This window comes from Sphaerodactylus townsendi, linkage group LG14, assembly GCF_021028975.2.
Source record: "Sphaerodactylus townsendi isolate TG3544 linkage group LG14, MPM_Stown_v2.3, whole genome shotgun sequence".
NCBI classification, from domain to species: Eukaryota; Metazoa; Chordata; class Lepidosauria; order Squamata; family Sphaerodactylidae; genus Sphaerodactylus; species Sphaerodactylus townsendi.
This window is the reverse complement of record NC_059438.1, coordinates 39,126,715-39,140,527: the sequence shown is the minus strand read 5'-3', so window position 1 is coordinate 39,140,527 and position 13,813 is coordinate 39,126,715. Positions and strand designations below refer to the sequence as shown.

The following is a 13,813-nucleotide window of genomic DNA, read 5'->3' as shown; positions in this document are numbered from 1 at the left end:
AGATCGGCCCCATTTACACAGAGGTTGTAAAGCAGGAACGCTGGTACAGAGGCAGGGGATGTGGCGCCTTCAGTCATCTACACTTCCCCCTCTCTCTAGTCCCTTCCCAAGGTTTCTTATGTCTCAGTCAGACTCACAGACTAATATTCGGCCCCACAAATCCTATGATGAATGTTGACAACTGCCAGCTGGGCCTTGGAGATTTCCCAGAATTACAACCAAATCTCTAGACTACAGACGACAGCTCCCCTGAGACAAAATGGCTGCTTTTGAGGGCAGACTCTGGTATTATACCATCCTGAGGTACCTCCCAACCTCCGCTTCCCCAGACTCTACCACCTCCTCATTTCCAGGAATCTCCCCACCTGGCAAATCTACTGTGAGGGAATGACATTTCTGTTATCAGAAGAGAGGGTAAACATTTCCACTCATTCCCCCCTCCCACTGCAAACGTCCCCTCTTTGCCCCCTAAGGCAGTGCTCATGTATAGGAACAGCAGGTCAAACAAAAAAAAAAAAATTCCATAATTTCCCCTCTTGGCTCTGAAGCACACCTAAGTCTAGAGAACAGGGCCGAACTGAAGGATTGCCCTCCTTTGAAATATCATGGCTCTCTTGGGTTGCAAACCAAAAGGTGTGCATGGATACACCCAATCAGTTTGGTGGTTTAAGTTCTGGTTTGTGCGAAAGGAAAGTGGAACCAATAATCCCCAATAATGAGAAACAGAGAATGAATGCAGAACAGAGTGTACCTCTCCAATGGTACTATGTGGCATACCCATGAACTACAGAAGAATAAATATCTTAGTTTTCTACAAGCAAAACTGCCAGTTGACCCAATGGTACCATAGCACATAAGTCTTAGTTTTTGCCATCACAAAGGTGGGGGAGGGGGAGTTGAAAATAAAAAAAAACAATTTATGTGTTATCTGGACAAAAACGGTAGCACATTTGGATATCACCTTTATACCAATGAAAACATTGAACCCTTTAATAACGAATAACATATGGTTTTATATTAATTCTGGGCAAAATCAGTCACTGTTAAGTAATAAATGTGTGTTTAAAGTGTGTGATACATGCCTGCAAGTATATACAGAAACTATCATCTAACGTTGCAGGTTGTTTTTATAAGCCTGTGTTCATACCACACCTTCTGACTAAATAAATCTTTGCCTTACAAAAGCATTTCACTCATTCCAAAAATGGAAAATATTTCAGATGAGTTTTCCCTCACATTCCCAGTTTTCTAAAAGAAATCTGAACAAAGTCCTTAGAAAAACAGGTCCCTTTTCCAAATTCTCCCAGGCCTCCGCATCTCTACCTACAGCAGGAGGTAATAAAGGCTCATTCCACACATGCAGAATAATGCACTTTCAAACTGCTTTCAGTGCTCTTTGAAGCTGTGCAGAATGGCAAAATCCACTTGGAAACAGTTGTGAAAGTGGTTTGAAAACGCATTATTTTGCGTGTGCGGAAGGGGCCACAGACTTCCTAGTGGAAGATGGATACTCAATACTACCCACATGCACAGACACAACTCCAGGTGCCGGTTTGAAGGTAGCGTCCTTCCAAAATGCCCACCAGTTTCTAAAATTTATTATTTACACGGAGGCCCCTTCCGCACACGCAAAATCATGCGTTTTCAAACCACTTTCACAACTGTTTGCAAGTGGAGTTTGCCATTCCGCACAGCTTCAAAGAGCACTGAAAGCAGTTTGAAAGTGCATTATTCTGCATGTGCGGAAAGAGCCAGAGCTTGCTTGCCCCCCTTACAAGCAGTACCTATGAGGTTTATGCATGAAGGCCAGCCAAGATCCTGCTTAAGAGCAAATGTTGGGGTGCCTTCTTGGTTACTGGGGGTCCTTCCTTCCTTCCTTCCTTCCTTCCTTCCTTCCTTGCCTCCAGAAAGCCCTCCGAACCATCCGGACCTTCACCCCCTCCCCTGGTTTCCCATTGCTCGGCTATGGCACGCCAAGCAGCTCAGACCCCTTCATGCCCCCCCCCCACCGGGCCAGTCCTGCAGCTGCCCACGTGGCCGGGGGGTGGTGGTTCCCAACCTCCCGCAGCGCCCCAAGCAGAGGGCACCTCTGGGGATGGAACCTCTGCAGGCGCCGAGCCGTCCAGCCGCTGCGACCCCCAGGAAGCCTCGCAGCCCGGCCCCGGTTCCCTCCTCCGGATCGTTTGGCCGGGCAAGAGCAGCCCAGGACCGACCCCGCAGCATCCCCGGGGCTTCCAGGGACCTATTGGGAGTCCCGCGCGGGGTCTCGACATGCCCCCCCCCGCCCCCCGGCCAAAGGTTGACTCCAGTCTCCAGCCCTCCTCCTCTTTGGCACCTCCCCCCGCCCCCCGCCCGCTCAACCCCCTTAAGGACCTTCCCTTGCCCAGTTCTTCTCTCCCCCCGCCCCCCACACACACACAGGTGGACCCCCAGATTCCCCCACACCTGGGCAGGGAGGGACCCCGAGGCAAGGCGGCCCCGGGAGGGTCCCCGCCCTCCCCGGGAAAGCCCCCCGCCTCCTTCTGGGCACGTGACCGCATCCCCCCCCCCGACCCACCCCCAGCCGAGACCGCAGCGGACCCCCCGCCTTACGCTGCTGTTGTGGCCGGTCCAGTGCACCATGGCTTGGTTGTGCGCCGCGTCGCCTTTCAGCACGAAGGAGCTGCTCAGCAGGGAGGGCAGCCCCGGGGCGCCCCGCAGGCCGGCCGCCGCCGCCGCCGCCTCCACCCCCGCCGCGGGGCTCCCCCAGCCCCCCGCAGCCCCGCAGGCGCCCCGCAGCACCAGCAGCAGCAGCAGCGCCATGCTCGGCCTCCGCTGCTCTGCCGCGCCGCCGCCGCCGCCGCCGACCCGCGGGCACGGAGGGATGCGCGGCCGGCCGGCAGGCAGGCAGCGAGGGAGGCGGGGAGGCGAGGGAGGGAGGGGGGCTGAGCCGGGGACCGGGGGCTGGACGGCCTGCCTGCCTGCCTGCCTGCCTGCCTGCCTGCCGCGGAGCCGCGACGCCCCCTGGCGGTCGCCGGCACCCCGGGTCGGGGGACGCAGAGGGAGACCCCCGTGGGGGGCGCGCCACCCGGCTGGAGGGCTTGGAGCGGGGGAGGGGGGACGGCCAGATACTGCAGCCTCCGCCCCCCAGCACAGCCCCCGACAGCCTACACTCCCCCCCCCCCCAGCTTTGCAAAAGATCCCTTTTGCGGACAGGCCGTGTTCCCCCCCCCCCTTCACTCCGAGCCCTTTTGTGTCCCCACCCTCACTAAACTGTTCATAAACTGTCATAAACTGTCCCAGCTTTCTCCAGCCACTTTAGAACCAAAGGTCACTCCCCTGCCCCTTGGTGGCCCCTTTCCCTAAAATTGTACCCCCCTGTGTTAGCAAACCCATGACATGATCCCCCCCCCCCCCCACACACACACACAAACACAAACTTCCCCAATTCTCTGATGTCAGTGTGGAATTCTCTGCCCCGTGGGAACTGTAGCCTGGCTGCAGGGCAGAGCACCAGGAGAGAAAGAGCCTCAAGGCACATACCGCATGTTGAGAACCACTGTTTTAAGAGAATTCTGGAAGAAGAAGAAGGAGGAGGAGGAGGAGAAGATGAAGAAGAAGAAGAAGAAGAAGAAGAAGAAGAAGAAGAAGAAGAAGAAGAAGAAGAAGAAGAAGAAGAAGAAGAAGAAGAAGAAGAAGAAGAAGAAGAAGAAGAAGAAGAAGAAGAAGAGCAGGAGTTTGGATTCATATCCCCCCTTTCTCTCCTGTAAGGAGACTCAAAGGGGCTGACAACTCCTTTCCCTTCCCCCCTCGCAACAAACACGCTGTGTGAGGTAGGTGGGGCTGAGAGAGCTCAGAAGAACTGTGACTAGCCCAAGGTCACCCAGCTGGCGTGTGTGGGAGTGCACAGGCTAATCTGAATTCCCCAGATAAGCCTCCACAGCTCAGGCGGCAGAGCGGGGAATCAAACCCAGTTCCTCCAGATTAGAGTACACCGGCTCTTAACCGCTACGCCACTGCTGCACCTTCACCAATTATACACTCTGCTCTGCAGCAAGGATATGGTTCCTGCGGGGCAGAGATTTTCAAGACAATGCCATCCAAGTTGCGGTGCTGAAAATCCACCAAGTCACCAGTTAGTGAGAGCAGGAAATTTCCCTCTCACTTCGGGGTCTCTGCTCCTTCCAGGTTTCTCCCCCTTCAAAAATCAAGAGCAAAGGTTGCCTTTTAAAAAGTCCTTTAAATGTGACATCGATATTCCTTATCTGGATATGGTGCAGGTCACTTTCATTGCTTTTGTGTTTTTAGGGACATGTCGGCCATGGATCCCTGTGAGGAGCGGGGGCGGGGAGACCTCTCCCCCTCACAGGGATCGGCCAGCATTTCCCTAAAATTTCCCTCCAAAAATGATGAAAGCAGCCTGCACAGTATCGATATAAGGTTATGAGGTATATCGAAATCACATTTAGAGGACTTTAAAAATAAAAAAGGCAACTTTTGCTCTTGCCTTTTGACAGGGGAGCAACCTGGAAGGAGCAGAAACCCCAAAGCGAGAGGAAACCCAGGGTCCAGTATAAATCTTTATTAATTTCAAAATTATAAAAACATAAATTACATAGTTTCCATTTCATCCGTATTCTAATTTAACAAATATCGACATATTTTGCTTCCTCATTATTACAATCTTAAACTTAAGTCTCAAATTAATTCCTAATTTTATATATCCATCCTTCTTCTTTCTTTACTTCATTCAAAGCTTAAAGACAAATTTCTGTTACACTTATATACATTTTAACTTTGACATAAATTTGGAACTACATCACCATTTTTCTGTTTTATCATGTATTTCAGCAGTGGATCCCAATCTTTTAAATATTTGTCAATAGATTTTTGATTGATTATAGATGACAATTTATCATATCCAAGATATTCTATTAACTTATTCATCCAATCTCCTTCCTCTGGGAGATCTTCACTTTTCCATTTTTTTTGCGATTAATGTCTTTGCTGCTGATATCATGTATTGAAAAATTTTCCTATGTTCGACTCAGGGTCAATTATGCACGGAGCGGTTTCCACAATGCTCGTAGCCCCGCAGTGGCTTCGCAGTGGGGCACCTCCTCGCGATTCCTTGTTTAAACGTGAGGAGGTGCCCCACTGCTTGCCGTAAACCTCCTCACGTTTAAACAAGGCAATGCGAGAGACCCCACTTTTTTGGAAAACGCTCCCTGCGTAATGGACCCCAACCCTCCCCGTGCTTATTCTGTTCCTCATTTCTTCGAGGCCGCAGAGAATAGTCAGAGGGAGGTGTTTTTACATATGGATCTTATTTAGGTTTTATGGCTTCATTGTTCAAGACCTCGGCCTAAGATCAGGCGGTTTGACAGAAAGAAAGAAAGAAAGAAAGAAAGAAAGAAAGAAAGAAAGAAAGAAAGAAAGAAAGAAAGAAAGAAAGAAAGAAAGAAAGAAAGAAAGAAAGAAAGAAAAGCAGGAAGGTGCCAAGAAACAAAGGAGGTGGAGGAGGAGGAGGAGGAGGAGGAGGAGTTTGGATTTATATCCCCCCTTTCTCTCCTGCAGGAGACTCAAAGGGCTGACAATCTCCTTGCCCTTCCCCCCTCACAACAAACACCCTGTGAGGTGGGTGGGGCTGAGAGAGCTCCGAGAAGCTGTGACTAGCCCAAGGTCACCCAGCTGGCGTGTGTGGGAGTGTACAGGCTAATCTGAATTCCCCAGATAAGCCTCCACAGCTCAGGCGGCAGAGCTGGGAATCAAACCCGGTTCCTCCAGATTAGATACACGAGCTCTTAACCTCCTACGCCACTGCTGCTCTACGCCACTGGCGGGTTCCATGTTGGGGATCCTTCCCCCCCCCCCCAAACTCTGTCCAGCCGCTCATCTGCGCCCCAGGATAGCAGTGCATGCACATTCCCAGAAATAAAATGTTTCACTGAGTGTTTTTGGAACATGCTCTCCTTGCATTGAGGAATTTTCAGCCACAAAACCCGCAGGAAGAAAATCTGTGGTGGGGAGGTTCCCCCGAAATTAGTGATGGCGAACCTTTTGGGCTTGGCGTGCAAAAAATTAGGAAAATACCTAACTTTACTCTGCTAGTGTCTCTCTCCCCCCCACCCTGCCCCTCAACAAACAAAAGAGAAACAATTCTTTACAAATTCATTTATTTAAAAAATAATTACAGTTCAATCATGTGCTGTTATATAAAGAACCACCAAATAATTACAAAAATGACTCAAACTCCGATAGGGAGAATAGTTGTTGGCTGTTGGTGAACGCTGCCGTGTCACCCCAAACGTTGTGGCATGTTACACACGCGTCACTGGTTCACCATCATTCACTGCCCTAATCCTAAGCAGGTCTACTAAGAGCCAGTGTGGTGTAGTGGTTAAAAACAGGTGGGTTCTAATATAGAGAGCTGGGTTTGATTCCCCACTCCTCCACCTGAGTGGCGGAGGCTTATCTGGTGAACCAGATGTGTTTCCCCACTCCTACATTCCTGCTGGGTGGCCTTGGGCAAATCACAATTCTTCAGAACTCTCTCAGCCCCACCTACCTGTTGTGGGGAGAGGAAGGGAAAGGAGTTTGTAAGCCACCTTGGGTCTCTTTACAGGCGAGAAAGGTGGGGTATAAATCCAAATTATTATTATTATTATTATTATTATTATTATTATTATTATTATACACATAACAACACAGCACAAGTGTCTGGAATTCATCTCTGAATATCGAGTCCTTCCCAAGGACCTAGGATATTAGAGGTATTTGCGTAGAATATGTGCAGTTCCTAGAAGTGCTGCTTTCTGCAGCATGTGGACTGATGTTCTGTCCAAGTTTAGGCTTTCCAGATGTTTTTCAAGATTTCTTGGGATTCCTCCTAGAGCACCGACTACTAGTGGGATTACTGTTGTTCTTTTTTGCCACAATCGTTCAACTTCAATTTGTAGGTCCTTGTATTTTGTGATCTTTTCCAGCTCTTTGTCCTCTACCCTGCTGTCAACTGGCACAGCAACATCGATGATCCAAACATGTTTCTTCTCTATCACTGTTATGTCTGGGGTGTTGTGTGCCAGGTGTCTGTCTGTCTGTATTCTAAAGTCCCAGAGTATTTTTGCTTCTTCATTTTCTGTGGACTTCTCTGGCTTGTGCTCGTACCAGGTCTTGCTACAGGGCAGGCCGTACTTTTTGCAAAGGTTCCAGTGCACCATTGCTGCTAGCCTATTGTGACGTTCGAGATAGTCAGTTTGGGCTATTTTCTTACAGCAGCAGATGATGTGCTCCACGGTTTCATCACACTCTTTGCAGAGACGGCACTTTGGGTCATTGTAGGACTTTTCGATTCGTGTCTTTATTGCATTTGTCCGTAATGCTTGCTCCTGGGCAGCAAAAATCAGGCCTTCAGTTTCTTTCTTTAGAGTTCCCCTTCTGAGCCACTCCCATGTTTGCTTGCTGTCAACCTTCCCTTCAATGTTCTTAAAGTACTGCCCATGGAGTGGCTTGTTTAGCCACTGCTCCTTTCGTGTTTTAAACTGATTATTATTATTATTATTATTATTATTATTATTATTATTATTATATTCCTCCTCCTCCTCCTCCTCCTCCTCCTCCTCCTCCTCCTCCTCTTCTTCTTCTTCTTCTTCTTCTTCTTCTTCTTCTTCTTCTTCTTCTTCTTCTTCTTCTTCTAAATATTTCCTGGCTTTCACATCTCTACCCACAATAGGTTGCACTCCCTCCCATGGTACTCCAGTAGAAGTGTCCAGTAGAAGTGTCCATGGATTTCAAACATTTTTATACATGAATTTCAAACATTACTATGCTTTTCACCCAATTCAGGCTTCTGAGGGTAGATTTAGGGTTGCCAACAGCTTGGAGAAAATGTGGTTTTGATAATGGTACTTACCCCTGGGCCCCAGAATGCTTCACCTGCCCATTCCGACACATTAAGTCTCTATGAGACAGGACATGTTTCTCCAGGCCTGTTGGCAACCACTAGTAAGCCCCATTTAACCCAGTAGGATTTTTCTAACATAGGGAGCAATCCTAAGCGGTTCTACTCAGCTAAAAGTCTGATTTTTTCAATGGGCTTATTCTCAAGAAAGCGTTCTTAGGATTGCACTGTTGATGATATTGAAGAAGAAGAGATGGATTTATTTCCCACCTTTCCTGTAAGGAGACCCAAAGGGGCTTACAAACTCCTTTCTCTTTCCCCCTCACAACAAACACCCTGTGAAGTAGGTGGGGCTGAGAGAGCTCTGAAGAGCTGTGACTAGCCCAAGGTCACCCAGCTGGCGTGTGTTGGAGTGCACAGGCTAATCTGAATTCCCCAGATAAACCTCCACAGCTCAGGTGGCAGAACAGGGAATCAAACCCGGTTCCTCCAGATTAGAATGCACCTGCTCTTAACCACTATGCCACTGCTGCTCCTAGCCAGACGGAACCGCTGCAGGCCTATGAATACTTCTCTTCGGGGACAGGGCGGGATATAAATCCAAAATAAGTGAATAAATTAAATAAATAAATGAACACAGTGACGCTTATTTCTGAGCAGGTCATCTTAACATTGCTCCCAACTTATATTTATATTTCAAATTGATACCCCACCCTATCCCCACAGGGGTCAGGGCAGGTCACAGCAAAACTGACGTTCCCTGACAGTGTTGGGGAAAGCTTTTGAGCAGAAACCGATAGCCAATTCTAGGACTGTGTGTTAGTTCCAAAGCAAAACAGAGTGCATTTTAAATAGCTGTCCTGCACTCTCTTGCTCTACCTTCCCTCTTTGTTTTTAGCTGAAGATATAGCAGGAAGGTGAGGAAAGAAGGAAAAACCATTGACAGCTGCTGTGTTTGAAGAAGCTGCTATTAAGGCACAAAAAAGGTATCCGCTGCAACTGTTAACAGCTGGCTGCTCGAGAGGTTGTCCAGGCACTGTCTAGCCTAGGGGTGGCCAACCTATGGTGCTCCAGATGTTCATGGATTACAATTCCCATCAACCCCTGCCAACATTTCAAAAATCTCAAGCCACGTGGCAAATTTCTGCGCCTTCATAAATTTGGTTGTGTAACGTTTTAAAGCTAAATATTGTTTTTGGATTTAATTTCACCTTTAAGTTTTATCGGTGAACTATATTTTCCCTTTTATTCTTTTATATTTTTATAGCACGTTGACATTTTTATGATTTCCTTGGAATGTCCTCCGTTTAAATATTCCGGAACTTGTTTTATGCCCTGTTTTACTACAATCGTGCATCACCCCACCTGGTTAAGATTTGCCTTACTGCAAATATCATGGTTAATAACCCCTGATAGACGTACAAATCATACAAGGATTCATGGGAGGAGTTTTATTTCACCATTTCCTCTCCTCCTCTTGTGCTTCTCTCTTGCCTCCCCCTGGCAGGACCGGCAACCTCTCCCCTTTCCGTCTCTCCCCACCCACATACTCAATCATTTTTTTCCCTTTTGCTTCTCTTCCTCCAGTTCTACCTTACCTTCAAGTCAATTAGAGTTAATTAAAACGGCAAAATGAACAGGTTTCGAAATCTTAGAAACTAAAGAAATTTTTTTGGAACAATGGAAGCATTGGTTTATGTATTTGGAAAGAAAAAACAATCAGAAATATGTTATGTTGGGGGTATTATAAGACAATTATAGATGACGGTATGGAGAATATATGTACTTTGAATGAAATGTAACGTTGACTGATAGGAAAGGACGCACGTGGAAGCCCACCACTATATGTTTTTGTTATATGTTGGTTGGTGGTGGTTGTTCTGTACATGTTTTTGTTTGTCAATAAAGCATTAAAATTTTTAAAAAAATTACTTCGGTGCTGGGGTCACGCTGTTTCTTAAGCACTCCCCCGCCACCCTATGGATTGTGCTGTTAATGTCATAACATTATAGAAGTGTAAAATAAATGATCTCATTGAAGTTAAATAATCAATGAATAATGAGTAGTGATGATAGCATAAAATTAGTGCCAATATGAGATCTCAGTTACAAAGATAAATGTTATAACCTAACATGAGCAAACATGTGCGATTTGTTAAATAATGGGTGCACAGATGAATAAATAATGTTGAAAAATACGCAAATCAAATGCAGAGTCTCTGGGGAGGGGGCAACGTTAACAGCCGCTGTTTCCCATGTGGACACCATTAGTAGTTAGCACTTAAAATTCAGCAGGGGAGATTAATGTAAACCGCTATTTCCTCTCCCTGGATTGGATCCCATGGATCCATTCCATTAGCAGAGGCACCCTCTGGCATGAGGAGCTTTATTTTGGAGGAATGCACCTTCACTAGGAGAATGGATCCACAGGCTACAGCTCAATTTCTAAAATTACATATGGATGCCAATGTTAATTGGGGTGTGTGTGTGTGTTAAGGGTGGAGCAGCAGTGGTGTAGTGGTTAAGAGCAGGTGCATTCTAATCTGGAGGAACTGGGTTTGATTCTCCACTCTGCCGTTTGAGCTGTGGAGGCTTATCTGGGGAATTCAGATTAGCCTGTGCACTCCCACACATGCCAGCTGGGTGACCTTGGGCTAGTCACAGCTTCTCGGAGCTCTCTCAGCCCCACCCACCTCACAGGGTGTTTGTTGTGAGGGGGGAAGGGCAAGGAGATTGTAAGCCCCTTTGAGTCTCCTACAGGAGAGAAAGGGGGGATATAAATCTAAACTCCTCCTCCTCCTCCTCCTCCTCCTCCTCCTCCTCTTCTTCTTCTTCTTCTTCTTCTTCTTCTTCTTCTTCTTCTTCTTCTTCTTCTTCTTCTTCTTCTTCTTCATAGCTGTCAGAAAGGGACAGCCAGGAAGGGCAGAGGGAATAGAACAGAAGTGAGGGGGGCAGGAAGGAGAGAAAAATGGTTGGTAGACTAGAAAAGGAGGAGGGAGCAGGCTCCTAGGAGCGAATGGAGGGTCAGCTTGGAAGAGGTATTTGAGATTCATGACTGGATATCTTCCATTTTTAAACGTAAAAAGGTAAAGGTAAAAAGGTAAAGGTTTAAGAATCGAGTGATTATTGACCCATGGGGTGAGGTCACATCATGACATTTACTAGGCACTCTTTGGTTACAGGATGGTTTGCCATTACCTTCCCCACTTTACAGTGGCGTAGCTGCAATGGGACCGGGGGCGTGACATCTAGGTGGCGCCACGGTGGGGGTGTGGCCGTGCCATGCCGAGGGTATGGCTGGTGGCACCGCGGCAGGGGCGCAGAGCACGCGCGCACCCCAGGCGCTGTTCCCCCTCACTCCACCCCTGCCACTTCACCCCCAACAAGCTGGGTACTCATTTTACTGACCTTGGAAGGACGAAAGGCTGAGTCAACCTTGATCAGGCTACCTGAAACCGACTTCTGTCAAGATTGAAGTCAGGTCATGAGCAGAGCTTTGGCTGCAGCGCCACAGCTTACCAGGCTGCACCACGGGGCTCATTCTTTAAACGTATAGTCATTACTAGGGTTTATGGGGTGCTGGTTTGGATTAGGAAAGTGGTGTTTTGTGGAGAGGTCGCAGCTGTTTATTAGCCCTTGGGTGCAGTTCTCTGTTGACCCCTGCTTCCTTTTGGCTATGGTGGAGGACCAAAGTATGGCTCTCTCACTTCCCTTCTAGCTCTTAAGGAACTTGAAACAGTTTGTTTCCTTCAACATTCTTTCTATTATGAAATGGGTCATTATTACCCCCAAAGATGACATGTCATCATGAGAATCTCTGGGTTATTGGCTGTTTCCTGATGTAAGGGCCAGCAACACACCACTGAGTACAGCTGTTTTATTCTTCTCTGAACAGAAGACAGGGTTGGCTGCCTGTTGCTTTCTCCACGAAAAAATAAAAACTCACCCCAACAGGAACAGACCTTCATCACTTTGACAGCCAAACAAGGAAGACTGTCTCTCTGGAGTTTGCCCATCTGACTTCAGCCACTGGGGTCAAACAGAACTGGTCTTCAGAGATTGTACCTAGTGGACTGGCTGGCTCACACATGAGAAGACAGCTGCTCAAGTAGAGATGTGAAGGCCGGGGGGGAAAACCCAGAAACATTCGAGGGGGAGTTCCCCAAGGCCTTTTTTTTTTCATTTTCCCAATGGAAAAAATTGGAGATTTAGGGGAGTATTGAAAAAAGAAACCTCCTATGAAATATTTGCTCTTTTCGAAAATGAGTGAAATACTTTTAAAAACAAGGTGGACATACTGTAGGTGCATATAAAACTTAAATACAATATACAGTTATTCAGTTATAAGGAAACTTTCCCCAAAGATAAGGAAATCAAACAGTTCCTTACATACACAATCAATGAAGTTTAAAAGAACAAGAAGTTTTAATTACTTTTATGGGAAGAGTACAATTGCTCTAGAGCAGTGATGGCGAACCTTTTTGAGACCCAGTGCCCAAACTGCAACCCAAAACCCGTTTATTTATCGCAAAGTGCCAACACAGCAATTTAACCTGAATACTGAGGTTTTAGTTTAGAAAAAATGGTTGACTCTGAGGCATGCGTTACTCGGGAGTAAACTTGGTGGTATAAAGTGGCTTTGCTTTGAAGCAACCATGCAACTCTTCGAACGGGTGAATCACGACCCTAGGAGGGTTTACTCAGAAGCAAGCCACGTTGCCAGCAACCGAGCTTACTCCCAGGTAAAGGATCGCAATTTAGTTCTTTGCATGAAAATCAGTGGGGTTTAACAGCGCTTAACAGGGTTACCTATACTGCTTCCCAAAACTAGGTCTTAGGTTTAATGCTAATGAGCCCAGCGGCCCAGGCCAGATGTGGGGGGGGGGGCGATTTCCCACATGATGAACTCTTGTTTGTGCGTGCCCACAGAAAGGGCTCTGAGTGCCACCTCTGGCACCCGTGCCATAGGTTCGCAATCACTGCTCTAGAGAGAGAGAAAGCCCTGTCTTTTAATAAGCCTTGTCAGGTCTAGGGTGGGAAATACCTGGAAATTTGGGGGGCAGACCCTGAGGAAGACAGGGTGGGGGGGGGGGCTTTAATGGGTATAAATACTATAGTTTCCACCAGATACATTCCACCAAAGTGGCCAATTTCTCCAGGGGATCTGGTCTCAGTTGGAGCAGATATAATCTGAGGAGACCAGCAGCCACCACCTGGAGGTTGGCAGCCCTACGTTTAATGGCAGCCCAGGGTTCCAGAGAATCCACCCTCCTGCCTCTTTTTAAAGCTTCCACTCCAGCAGCTGAAGCTTTGTATGGCTTGGAGGTCAACCCCATCTCACTGAGCCCCTTCCGCACACGCAAAATAATGCGTTTTCAAACCACTTTCACAACTGTTTGAAAGTGGATTTTGCTATTCCGCGTAGCTTTAAAGAGCACTGAAAGCAGTTTGAAAGTGCATTATTCTGCATGTGCGGAAGGAGCCTCATCAGTCAGCCTTTTAGGGCTGCCAACCTGCACGTGGGGATGCACGTAGGGCTGCCAACCTGCACCTCTCTTGGGATTATCCCTGATCTCCAGAGATCAGCTTTGTAGGGGGGACTCTATGGACTTCGCAGTGCAATCCTAAGCAGAGCTGCTCCATACTCAGGCTACTGGAATGGAAGGGCTTACACAGGAGTAACCCTCCACTGGAAAACTACGGTGTCTCCTCCTTTCCCCAAATTTCCCCTTCTGCAGCCCGCCCAGGAAAGCTTCGCCACCCCCTGCACAGGTAAGAGCCCACCTGGGCCGATTCAAGAGCCGTTGCCTTGGCAACCACAAGGCGGAGTCTCGGAGGCGCTCCGAGGGCACCACAGCCCCCGCCCCCGGAGCGGTGCGCTCTCACCCGAACTTGCTCGAGGTCAGGCCCGGTATGACACCCATGTACACCAGCC

The 13,813-nt window shown here is 47.9% G+C and overlaps 1 protein-coding gene across 1 annotated transcript in view; it reads right to left on the bottom strand.

Annotated features, from left to right (window-relative positions):
* The window catches only part of SORCS2 (sortilin related VPS10 domain containing receptor 2), a 214,988-nt gene extending 212,121 nt beyond the window's left edge, over positions 1–2,867 (bottom strand). Inside the window, 1 exon segment of the mRNA XM_048515360.1 lies at positions 2,593–2,867. Coding sequence (XP_048371317.1) covers positions 2,593–2,802 — 210 coding nt within the window. The 5' untranslated portion in view covers positions 2,803–2,867.
* Between the last annotated feature and the right edge of the window lie 10,946 nt (positions 2,868–13,813).